The sequence below is a fragment of the Artemia sp. Qi Xiang Cuo genome, chromosome 18, assembly GCF_049724085.1.
Source record: "Artemia sp. Qi Xiang Cuo chromosome 18, ASM4972408v1, whole genome shotgun sequence".
NCBI classification, from domain to species: domain Eukaryota; kingdom Metazoa; phylum Arthropoda; class Branchiopoda; order Anostraca; family Artemiidae; genus Artemia; species Artemia sp. Qi Xiang Cuo.
The window spans coordinates 54,379,985-54,392,362 of record NC_142811.1 but is presented as its reverse complement, the minus strand read 5'-3'; the positions used below and the strand labels follow the sequence as shown (position 1 = coordinate 54,392,362).

General features: G+C 34.8%; 1 protein-coding gene across 2 annotated transcripts in view; it reads right to left on the bottom strand.

The window, feature by feature from the left end:
* Positions 1-12,378, bottom strand: part of LOC148941649 (26S proteasome non-ATPase regulatory subunit 1-like) — a 775,304-nt gene that overhangs the window by 49,910 nt on the left and 713,016 nt on the right. For both annotated transcript variants that reach the window (XM_089104030.1, XM_089104029.1), the window contains exon 7: positions 1,736-1,852. In XM_089104030.1, the coding sequence (XP_088960156.1) occupies positions 1,736-1,852 (117 nt within the window). The remainder of the gene's footprint in view (positions 1-1,735; positions 1,853-12,378) is intronic.

The following is a 12,378-nucleotide window of genomic DNA, read 5'->3' as shown; positions in this document are numbered from 1 at the left end:
TATTTTAAAAAATATGGAATTTGGTATTTTTTCCTGTCAGAAGAAAGATCACGTATGCGTCTTTATTTGTTTTTTTTTTCCCAGGGGTGATCGTATCGACACAGGGTCGTAGAATATCAAAAGGTGGCTCATTCGAACGGAAATTAAAAGTTCTAGTGGCCTTTTTAAGTGGTCAAAAAATTGGAGGGCAACTAGGCCCCCTCCCAAGCTCATTTTTTTCCAAAGTCACTTGATCAAAATTTAATATAGCCATTTTGTTCAGCATAGTAGAAGATCTAATAATTATGTCTTTGAGGACAGCGTAATCACCCAAAGTCCCCGGGGGAAGGGCTGCAAGTTATGAAGTTTTCCCATTGTTTACATATAGTAATGTTTATTGGGAAGTATAAAAAAATTTTCGGGGGGGGGGGATTTTTCTAATGGGGATGGGGTCGGGGAGAGGGTATTACGTGGGAGGGTCTTTCCATGGAGAAAGTTTTCATGGTAGAAGGACAATTCTATGAAGAGGCACCGAATTTCCCAGGATCATTAAAAAAAAAAAAACGATCAGAAATTAAATAAAAAAAAAACAAGTTTTTTTTTTCAACTGAAAGTAAGGAGAAACATTAAAACTTAAAACGAAAAGAAATTATTAAGTATATGAGAGGGTTTGCCCCCTAGTCAATCCCTCGCTCTTTACACAAATGTTTTTTTTTTAGTACTTTCAAAACAGCTATTTATTCTAATTAAACGGCCTGTGTGATTCAGGGGTCATTCTTAAAGAACTGGAACAAGATTCGAACTTTAGCGAAAAGAGCAAGGTATTAACTAGGGGGCGAACTACCTTATATGCGTAACAATTTCTGTTCGTTTTAAGTTTTAATGTTGCTCCTTACTTTCAGTTAAAAAAACTTGTTTTTTTCATTTGATATAGAAAAGGCTTGGGCACGGAAAAGGCTTTAGGTCTTGAGTCATTCACAAACATTTGCCCAAGCCCATAGAGAGCCTTATAGAGAAGGTCTAAGTATAGGGAAAGCCTTGGGTGTATATGTGTGCCCACAGATTTCTGTACGTAATATAACACCTTTTTTTTTTTAGCTTCATTAACAAGAGAATTCATGATACGAGATGACAAGACATCAAATGAGAAAACTTGTACAGCTTTCGCTTTCAAACTCAAGAAACAAAGAAACTAACTCAGCTTTTACTTAGAGCTACGAGACATTGGAGAAGGACTGAAGGGGGAGGGGTAGGGCACCCAAATATATTTTTACTATGATCAATAAAGTTAAAGAAAATTATTTAAGAGAATGATGATGTATTTCAGTAGAATATTACAACATTTTGCAATTAAAGCGTCCCTACTCAGGTCACTTCTGCGGAAGGGGGATACCTCCAACAGGTGCCATTGAGGGTATGACGTATTCTGAGGCACGCCCTAACAAATTACTTTTAAAAATAGCATTTTCCTGAAGTTTTACAGCAATTTTTCGGGAACCAAAGGAGGGTCAAGGACCCCCCTCTGAGAAATGAAGTTCCTGAAAACAATTTTCTTTACTGTTTCAATTTTGAATAATGGCGTATAGTCTCTATAAATTTTGTGAATACATAAAATATTTTTAACTCCCCCCCCCCTCCCTTGGCAATTCTTAATCGTAAAACTAACAAAAAAGACAATCTAGAGAACAGGAGAAAGGTTAAAAAATATCGACAAGTGAAAAATGAAATAAAAAAAAGGCTACGAGTGTCCAAATACCTTAGGAGAAGTATGTTCAGTTTGCTGGATAAGAACAAGTGCTGAAGCGATTAGTGCACCTTGTCGTACATAATTCACAGGGTCGTTGGCCAAAGTTTCCAAAAGATTTACTGCCTCCTAGAAAAGAGAGATATACATTAACTTCACAAAATGATATTTAACTAATGAGGATACAGCATTACTTACCTCACATTAACGAATCATTAAAACAATAATCAATAGACATTTGCACCAATTTTCACAAAAAATGATTGTTCTATAGTCATGAAAACCGATATCTCGGCACCGGTGTTGAGACACACTTGTAAGAAAACCTCTAAAAAGTTGTGATGTCACTGTGATTATGGTATATTTGAGGATGGATGCGTTTCATTAAAGAGGTACGTCAATATTTCTTGGCGGAAGTTAGTCTTAATACCTTTGGATGGCTTACAACAGTCCCGGCCCTTTTCTCGGATTTTCCCAATTTTACTGTTACTGTTTTTATATTTTACTGTTTTTCTGTTACTGTTTGTATATTTTACTGCTTATGTATATATATATATATATATATATATATATATATATATATATATATATATAACTTTACCTGCATAAAAAACTTCCTGGACAGTGCTTACCCTTAAAGTTAACTCAGCCCTATCTTTTCAGGGCATCCAAAGTGGTCTGAATTTTATTTTCATATACGACAATGAGGTTCCCCAGGACCACACACTTCTCCAAGGTTTCCCTGCATTTCTGTATTCGGCCCTGAAATTTTATTGTACAAAAAATTTAAATTTTTTCTCTACATTATTTAGGTATTTATACCAGGTCTGTTTTTTACAATCCTTTAAAATTGCAAAACAATATTTACCCTCCCTGAAAAAAAAAATCCAAACTCCTTTACTATTATTCTTAAAATTAATTTCACTAGCCAAGTAGAATTATTAACAGAAGAAATCCAACAATAGGCCCAATTAAAAAACAAAAACAGACAACAACAACAAGAACAAGCATATACATTTTGCAAATAAAATGTTCTCTTGTTCTACTCTACTAAGGCTAAATTTCGAATTTTGTCATGTTGAATTTTAGGTTTTAAGTTTTGAGCGGATGTTTTTAAAGGGAATGCGATAACGTCAGTGATAAAAAGTAAAGCGCCCACAGGTGGCGCAACGAAACTTAGCTCCACTATTGATCTACATCCAATGTTTCCACAGGAAATATTTAATACATCCAGAAAAATCAATTGCTAAATCTTTTGACAAATTATGAGAAAAAAGACAAGCTTCATTTTCAGCTTCCAGCAAATGTTTATCAAAAACTCGTTTGTCAAGAAACATTTTTCCATGTCATGACTAGCTTTATTTGTACCATGTCTGGAATATTCAGTGAAGGGGCTATTAGATGCGTGGAATTTGTTTGCTCACGATTTCTCATCTGGAAACTCGTAAATTCTTATTTTGAAGTTGCTTTGTTTAGTAAGCGAATGACAAAATAAGGACAAGTATGCTTTTTCAGCTCATTTTCCCCCAAGCTATAGAGTTACTTGAAAGCATAAGCTCCATACGAAAGTACGACCTACTAAAAATGTAGTATATTGTAGTACCAAGGACAGTGAAATGAAATGCGCTGTTTGAATTAATTGAGTGGAAACTTACAAAACCGTACATCTTAAAAAAATAGGATGAATTTTAAAATTGTGAATTTTAACATAGGATGAAAATAAAAAATTCAATTATTGGATATTAAATTTTAATAGTATAATATTGAACTGAAAATTCAATTTTTAATGAAAAAGATCTTTACATACATTTATGCGTTTTCGGTAGTAGCGGGCGCCCAGTTAAAAAAAAAAAAAAAAAAAAAAAAAAAAAAAAAAAAAACGGGAGAGAAAATCGGCAAAAAAAAAAAAAAAAAAATAGAATCGAAAAAATCTAAAAACATATGGCACGCAACAGCTTATAAAGGCGTAGCTCTTTTAATGTATAGTTGTCACTGAGAATTAATGTTTGGATTTTTAAGGAAGAAAGGGAAGGTCAAATTTAACTAATCAGTTTTGCTTATTTTTTTTCACGATTTATCGTGGCAACGCTAAAGAAAAGGAGGCACTTTCCTAAAAACTGCAAAACTTTGAAAGAGCAAAAGAAGAATCTTTCAAAACCGCGGTTTTCAGGCATGACTGGACATAAGATGAATCAAGAGGGCAAAAAATATTCTAATCTTAATGTCCAGAGCACTTTAAATCAATCAGGGATTAAAACTGACTTAAACCAGACATTACCCGGCAGAGGCATTAACCTAGAAGCACTAAAAGAACAGATAATCTATTAGGTTTCAAATGATATCTCACTCCTAGCAAAATACATGGACCGAAATTTTCCTCAATTACATTGGCTATCAAACAGTTCGTGGTAACGAACTGTAAGTAAAAAACCAGCTCAATAGTAACCGAAACTCTAAACAAACGGAATTTTGATACCAATAGATACGTCAAAAGAGTCAGATTTTATTGCTGATTTTAAATATATAAGTTTCATCAAGTTTAGTCCTACCCATCAAAAGTTACGCGCCTGAGAAAATTTGCCTGATTTTCGAAAAAAGAGGAAAACACCCCCTAAAAGCTATAGAACCTTACTGAAAATCACACCGTCAGATTCAGCGTATTAGAGAACCCTACTGTAGAGGTTTCAAGCTCCTATCTGCAAAAATGTGGAATTTTGTATTTTTTGCCAGAAGAAAGATCACGGATGCGTGTTTATTTTTTATTTTTTATTTTTTTTTTATTCCCAGGGATGATCGTACCGACCCAGTAGTCCTAGAATATCATGGGAGGGCTCATTCGAACGGAAATTAAAAGTTCTAGTGCCCTTTTTAAGTGACCAAAAAATGGAGGACAACTAGGCCCCCTCTTACGCTCATTTTTTTCCCAAAGTCATCCGATCAAAATTTTGAGATAGCCATTTTGCTCAGCATGGTCAAAAATTTAATAAATATGTCTTTTAGGATGACTTAATCCCCCAAAGTTCCCGGGGAGAGGGCTGAAAGTTATGAACTTTACCCAATGTTTACATATAGTATTGGTTATTGGGAAATATACAACGTTTTCAGGGGATTTTTTCGGGTCGGGGGGGGGGCGGGGGTTATGTGGGAGGATCTATCCATGGTAAAGTTTCCATGGGGGAAGGGACATTGCTATGAATGGGGCGCCGGATTTCCTAGTATTATTTAAAAAACGATCAGAAACTAAATAAAAAAACAAGTTTTTCAACTGAAAGCAAGGAGCATCATCAAAACTTAAAACGAACAGAAATTATTACGTATATGATTGGTTCGCCCCCTAGTCAATACCTCGCTTTTTAAGCCAAAGTCTTTTTAGTACTTTCATAAGAGATATTTATTTTAATTAACGGCCTTTGTGATTAAGGGGTCATTTTTAAAGAATTGAAACAAAATTCGAACTTTGGCGTAAAGAGAAAGGTATTGACTAGGGGGCGAACCTCCTAATATACGTATTAAAAATATATGAATATAGAAGTTCGTTACGTAAGTTAATTCGTAACTTACGCATATTTATTACTAATAAACACGTTCGTAAATAAAATTAAAAAACTTTCCATTTAACCAAATAAAATCAAAATTAATATGCAAATTTTGTTTTAATTATTTATGTACGGTGAGCCAAAATCAAAACCTTCATCAATTCAAGAACGTTCAAAATTAAATAAAAAACAGTTTTTTTTTTAACTGAAAGTAAGGAGCAACATTAAAACTTAAAACGAACAGAAATTATTCCGTATATGAAACGGGCTGTCCCCTCCTCAACGCCTCGCTCTTTACCCTAAAATTTGACTCTGTCTCGCAACTTTATTTTTTTTAAACAATAAAAAACTTTAGCTTAAAGAGCGAGGCGTTGAGGAGGGAAAAGCCCCTTTCATATACGGAATAATTTCTGTTCGTTTTAAATTTTAATGTTGCTCCTTACTTTCAGTTAAAAAAACTGTTTTTTTTTAATTTAATCTTATAAAACAAACCCGCCCGCGTAATGTCATTGGATTGGATACCACTCCGTCCCGTGCTTGGATCGGATAATGCCCCGCCCATGCAATGCCACTGGATATCGTCAACCTTTAGAAGCCAAATCATCTGATCGGATGGATTTTGAGGTTTACAAAAATATTGAGATTTATAGAAATGAGGTATACAGAAAAGAATTGAGAAATCTGCGTAAGCATCAACAATTTGTGCTAAAAGCATTATCTACTAGAGATACAGGACATGAAAGAATAAAAAAAATCGTAGGATTATAATAGCACAAAAGTATGAATAGCAATAGTATCAATAGCACAATAGTATTAATTCAAGAAAATGTAGAGGGGGAGGGGGGATGTCAAAATCTAAAGGGACAATTTTCTTAACCAGGAGCAATATATCATATAATGTCTCTTATTTTGACTGACCATGTTTTTATCGCAAAAAATCAAATTTAGGGAAATTTGTGTAACAAAAAGCAAACAACAAAATCGAGTCATTTTTTTACATTTGATACTCCAATTACGTATCCGATATCAATATCCAGCATTGATATCTGTACTGAATACAACATACTGCAGTAAAATGCCATGCCAATGGTATATTTAGATAGAATCATGATGTCTATCTAAAATCTATATTTGAAACTTAAAAAAAACTAGTTTTGTTATGCTACGATTTAAACAAAATTGCCGATGAAAAGGTCCACTGCGTTTTCAAACAACTTCACACATTTCAGGAGTGAAAGGGGATACACAACATTTATTCATAGAAAGTTATTCATAGAAATATTATTCATAGAAAGAACACCACGCTTGGCAAGGTTCCACCACGCGTGGCACAGTCCCGCCACGTTTAGTACACACCGCCTGGTGTAATTTATTTCTGAGAGAGGCCCTTTGCATAGAGTATGAATGTTGTTGACCTAAGAAACTTAGCTGGCTGGGTGCCTAGAAATCCAATGAATGCACTAAAACTTAGTGTTGGGCGATAATTTGATTAAATAATATATCGATATTTTTATTTTCGATATTCGATGGTTGATATATCGATTTTGATATTTCTCATCAGTTTTTTTTGCTCAGATTAACTGTAAGTTTTGGCAAAATTCAATGACAAAACTTGTAATTAAAGAGTATTTTGCACAATTTCAAATTTGAATAATTTTATTCAAATTTTTTCAAATTTTGAATAAAATACAAAAAACTTCTATTACATAAACGAATATTAAAAAAATATACATGATTTGGAATTACTCGGGGCACAGGGTAAAGAAAAATAAGCTACTGGCTACTTTTGGCTATTCAAATCAGCAACATCTCAGTATTTTCCCCTGAGAATTGGTTCAGCCTTTCAGTGTTTAAACTAAAAATCGTATGGAGCAACACTAAAAACACTAAAAATCGTATGGAGAAACACAAAAAACATTAAAAAAAGTATGGAGCAACACTAAAACTTAAAAGAACAGAAATTGTTCCGTATATCAGGGGAATAAACGCAAAGGATGAAGAGCAAGGTCTTGAGGAGGGGATTTTCCCTCACATACGGGATAATTTCTGTTCATTTTAAGTTTTAATACTGCTCTTTACTTTTAGCTGAAAAAATTAGTGTGTTATTTAATTTCTGATTGTTTCTAAAATAACGCCAGAAAATCCGCCTTTTCGCTCCATGGACAATCCCCCCCCCAAGATAAATTCCTCCCTGGAAAGTTTCTTCCACGTAAGATCCCCCATCCACAGAAATTCCAACCCTGATGAAAATCCCCCCCCCCCAAAAAAAAATAATCTTGCGGACAGTTCCACCTGGAAAATTATTTTAAAACCTACTTTCGTTTGAAAAGACTTGTTTTTCTTTTAATTTCTAATCGTTTTTCAATTCATGCCGGAAATCCTCCCTTCGTGGTAAATTTTCCTCGAAATTCTCCCCTCCCAATGTCTCAATGGAAAGTTTCTCCCACGTGAAATCCCCCACATGGAGAATCTTCCGCAGAAAATCCCCCAACGGAAAAATCCGCCAGACAATCTCAACTCCTTTGAATATTTCCCTGGGCAATTTTCCCGGAATATATCCACATGTAAAATTGAATTGGCTAAGAGAAAGTAAATCAAATAAAAAGAATTTTGTATAAAAATTCTGGTGAATTCCCCATACCCATGTATAGTTTCCCTTTTAAAGTTCTTCCCCAGAAACTTCCCTCGCCACGGAAAATTCTTCCCTTGGAAAATTCCCCCCGCAAAAATTTCCCCCACGTAAAATTCACTCTCCCCTAAAAATGTCTGTTACTTCCCAATAACAAATACTATATGTAGACACTAGGCAAATTTCATAGTTTACAACCCTTTTCCCCAGGGACTTTCAGGGTCATGTCATCCCAAGAGGCAAAATATTAGATCTTTCGACTATGCTGATCAAAATGAGTATCTCAAAATTTTGATCAGATGACTTTGGGAAAAAAGGAGCAGAGGGGGAATCTATTTGCCCTCCAATCGTTTGGTCACGAAATTGGGAACTAGAACTGTAATTTTCGTTCGAACGAGCCCCCTCGTGATCTTATGATAATTGGTTTGATACGATCACCCTGGCAAAGAAAAAAACAAACCTTACAGTATGATTCTATGATATATTGAATCTGATCAATGTTGGGAACAGGGAACAATTGAGAGCCCACCCTCAATAAACGTAGTTTCGGAGCGGGCTATGCCTTCTTATGGATACAGCTGTGCATGCCTTGTATCAGCAAATATGAGTCAGTATATTGAATAGATTATTCTTCTTCTCTGCCATTTGCGAAACAATTTTTTATGTTGGATTTCAAATATATAAGTTTCATTAAGTTTAGTCTTACCCGTCAACGGTTAAGAGCCTGATTTTTTTTTCAAAAAAGGCGGAAACATCCCCATAAACTCCCCCTAATCTTAACTAAAATCACACCACCAGATTCAGCGTATCAGAGAACCTTAATATAAAGTTTTTAAGCTTCTATCTGCAAAAATGTGGAATTTCGTATTTTTCACCAGAAGAAAGATCGCGGATGCGTGTTTATTAATTTTTTTCCCTAGGGGTGATCATATCGAATCAGTGGTCCTAGAATATCGTGAGAGGGCTCATTTCAACGCAAATTAAAAGTTCTAGTCCCTCTTTTAAGTGACCAAAACGATTGGAGGGCAACTAGGCCACTCCCCCACCCCTTTCCCTTCAAAATTTTCCAATTAAAATTATGAGATAGCCATTTTTTTCATCAAAGTTGAAAGGCCCAACAACTATGTCTTTAGATATAACATTACCACATTTTAGGGTGGTAAGACGAATTTTCCACTTTTTTTTTTTTGGGAGGGGGGAATTTTCCATCGGGAGGGAAGTTTCCAGGGGATGAACTTGTCCAGGGGGTGAAAATTTTACACTGGGGGAATTCGCCACAATACCTATCCAAAATTATTTTTATATATCTTGCTATCTCTTTTCGTTTTCATCTTACGCGTGGAGATGTTAAGGATGATTGTCCTGGATAAATTTTAACCGGGAGTGAATTGTGAAATGGTTATGTCCGTGGGGAGAGTATTTCTCCGTGGAGGTGGGTCAGATTTCCTGGGACTATTCAAAAAATGATCATATGTTAAATAAAAAAGTTTCTTCAACTGAAAGCAATGAGCAACATTAAAAATTAAAACGAACATAAATTATTAGGTATATGAAGGGGTTTGCCTCCTCCTCAACATCTCGCTCTTTATGCTAAAGTTTGAATTTGGTCCTTATTTTTTAAGAACGACTTCTGAAACGCTATGTTCGTTTAATTGGAACAATAAGAAGTTTTTTTCAAAAGTACTAGAAAACTCTAGCGTAAAAAGCGAGGTGCTGAGGAGGAGACAACCCCTTTCATATACGTAATAATTTCTGTTTGTTTTATGTTTTAATGTTACTCCTTACTTTCAGTTGAAAAAATAATTTTTATTATTATTTAATTCTCTCCAAAGACTGGAGTTGTTTACGAGTTTAAGTTTGCTGTGCGTGAATGTAAAGAAAACGTTTTTACTGACATTCTGTAGAATGGGTGATTCTATTGATGTAAGTGGTAAAGTCCTAATGTGTGATTAAATAAAAAAAAAGTTTTTTTTTTCAACTGAAAGTAAGGAGCAGCAATAAAACTTAAAAGGCACAGAAATTATTACGTATATGAAGGAGGTTGCCTCCTCCTCAACACATTACTCTTTACGCTGAAGTTTTTTAGTACTTTTGAAAAAGCTTTTTATTGTTCTAGACAAACGACCCTTGTGTTTCAGGAGCTGCTCTTGAAGAATTGGGAAACAATTCTAACTTTAGCATAAGGAGAGGTGTTGAGGAGGGGGCAATCCCCTTCATATACGTAATAACTTCTGTTCTTTTTAAGTTTTAATGTTGCTCCTTAATTTCGTTAAAATAAACTTTTTAAATTTAATTTCTGATCTTTTTTAAGTAATGCCAGAGATTCTGGCCCAACCGCAACGGAGAAATCTCCCTCCCTACGGAAATATCCTCTAGACAATTCAATCCCGTTGAAAATTTACCCCTGGCAATTACCTTTAACAACTCCACGTTTAAGATTGAGACAAAAAAGAGAAAGCAAGACATATAAAAACAATTTTGTTTAGGAATTCTGGCAAATTCCCCCAGTGTGTAATTTCCCCTGACAAGTTTACCCCCTGGAAACTTCCCTCCCCGTGGAAAATTCGCCTGTGGAAAACCCCCAGATAAAAATTCCCCCCCCCTCCATACAAAAATGTATACATACTTTCCAATAACAAATACTATGCGTAAACAATGGTAAGATTTTATAAATTAAAGACCTTTCCCCCGGAGCTGTGGGGGGGGGGGGGTCATGTTACATGGGAAAAATGGGCGGGAGAGGGCCTAGTTGCCCACCAATATTTTTGGTCACTTATTAAGGAAAATATAACTTTTAATTTTCGTTAGAATGAGCCCTCTTAAGATGTTCTAGGACCAACAGGTGGATACGATCACCCCTGGGGGAAAAAAATAATTAAAATAAAAATAAAAAGGCACCCGTTATATTTTTTTGGCAAAAAAAAAAAAAAAAAAAAAAAAAAAACTGTTAGGGAGTGATGATAATGATTACTAATGATGATTTCGTTTCATATTTCCAAGCTTTTCAAACAGTTCGTGGAACGAACTGTAGGTAAGGAGCGACCCGGCTCAATAGTAACCGAAACTCTAAAAAACGGAATTTTGATACCAATAGATACACCAAAAAAAGTTTCATCAAGTTTAGCCTTGCCCATCAAAAGTTACGCTCCTGAGAAAATTTGCCTAATTTTCGAAAAAAAGGGGAAACACCCTTTTGGATTGGATGACCTCGGCAGGAGGTGGCCTTTAGGATGAAGGGCTAATTGCCCTCCAATCTTTTTGGTCACTCAGTGCTTTTTGGTCACTTTTTGGAGACAGATCAGTGCTACCCATGCAAAAAAGTTACTTTATTTTTTATTGAAGGAGGGGGGCTGTAGTTTCTCATATCTATCTTTCTAACAGTACCGATTTTAATGGTTTACACTTCGTTTTTATATGTCGCCGTTTTTCAGGGGGTTTAGACTTTTTTTTTCGAAATCCCCATAAATTCGTATTTGCATAACATTTTACTTTTAAGAGGAACCGAAATAACAGTTACCATTCCTGAGTCAGTGTGAAATGGAATTTTTTTTTTCACTAGGCAGTCTCTTTTCAAAAAGCGTTTTTAACTTTTGGTTACTATGGGCTGTGGTTCGCTCTTTACTAGGTTGAAGCTACCGCTGCAACCTGAAAAATGTGAAGAATCTCGATTGTATTGTATGCAAAAGATAATTTTAACTGGATGTGGGTAAACTATTATTTGGTAACAAAACTGTTATATTTGGTGACAAAATTTGGTAAAAAAAAAAAAAATCAAAAAAGTTTGAATTTGTTTTTCACTTTGTCGAATTGTTGTATTTAAATATGGGTAGTTACGTATTATACCGACCATGCCCAAGAAGTGAGGTTAGGTTAATCCTAATGAAATACACCAAAATATGATGAAAATATAATACTTTAGTAACAAATTTATGGAAACTGCAACAGAGAATTATAGAAAGCAGGCCGCCCAGAACGCATTATATTTAAATAACTCACCTAGCCTAACCAACTCTATATATTAAATATTTAATTAAAATATACCCGCATAGTAGTCTATCTCACTCAGGCTAAGCCGATTATTTCGGAGTGCACACAAAGAAACCGCTTTTAAACAGGTCAAGAATAACAGTGTGGTCGGTATAATACGTAAGTACCAAATAATATTGTTATGTGCATACCAAATATGTTATGTGTCTTGTCGAAGAACTCCTCGTCCCCATCTTTTTAAATCAAAGAGATAAAACGAGATTACTATCCTATTTTTCCGTGTAAAAAATCTGCTTTGATTCCATTGGTTAATTTTTTAGTCGCATTCTTGTAAGCCAATCACACTATCCCTTGAGCCTTTCAGAAAGGGAGGCCAAATAACATCACTTTTTTTATATTTACCCATTCCTGCTATGAGTGCTATGTTAAATTTTGAGCCAAACGAAAAGTATAAAAACCAGAAAATTATTATTTGGTAATAAAACAGTTAAAACAAAATTGTT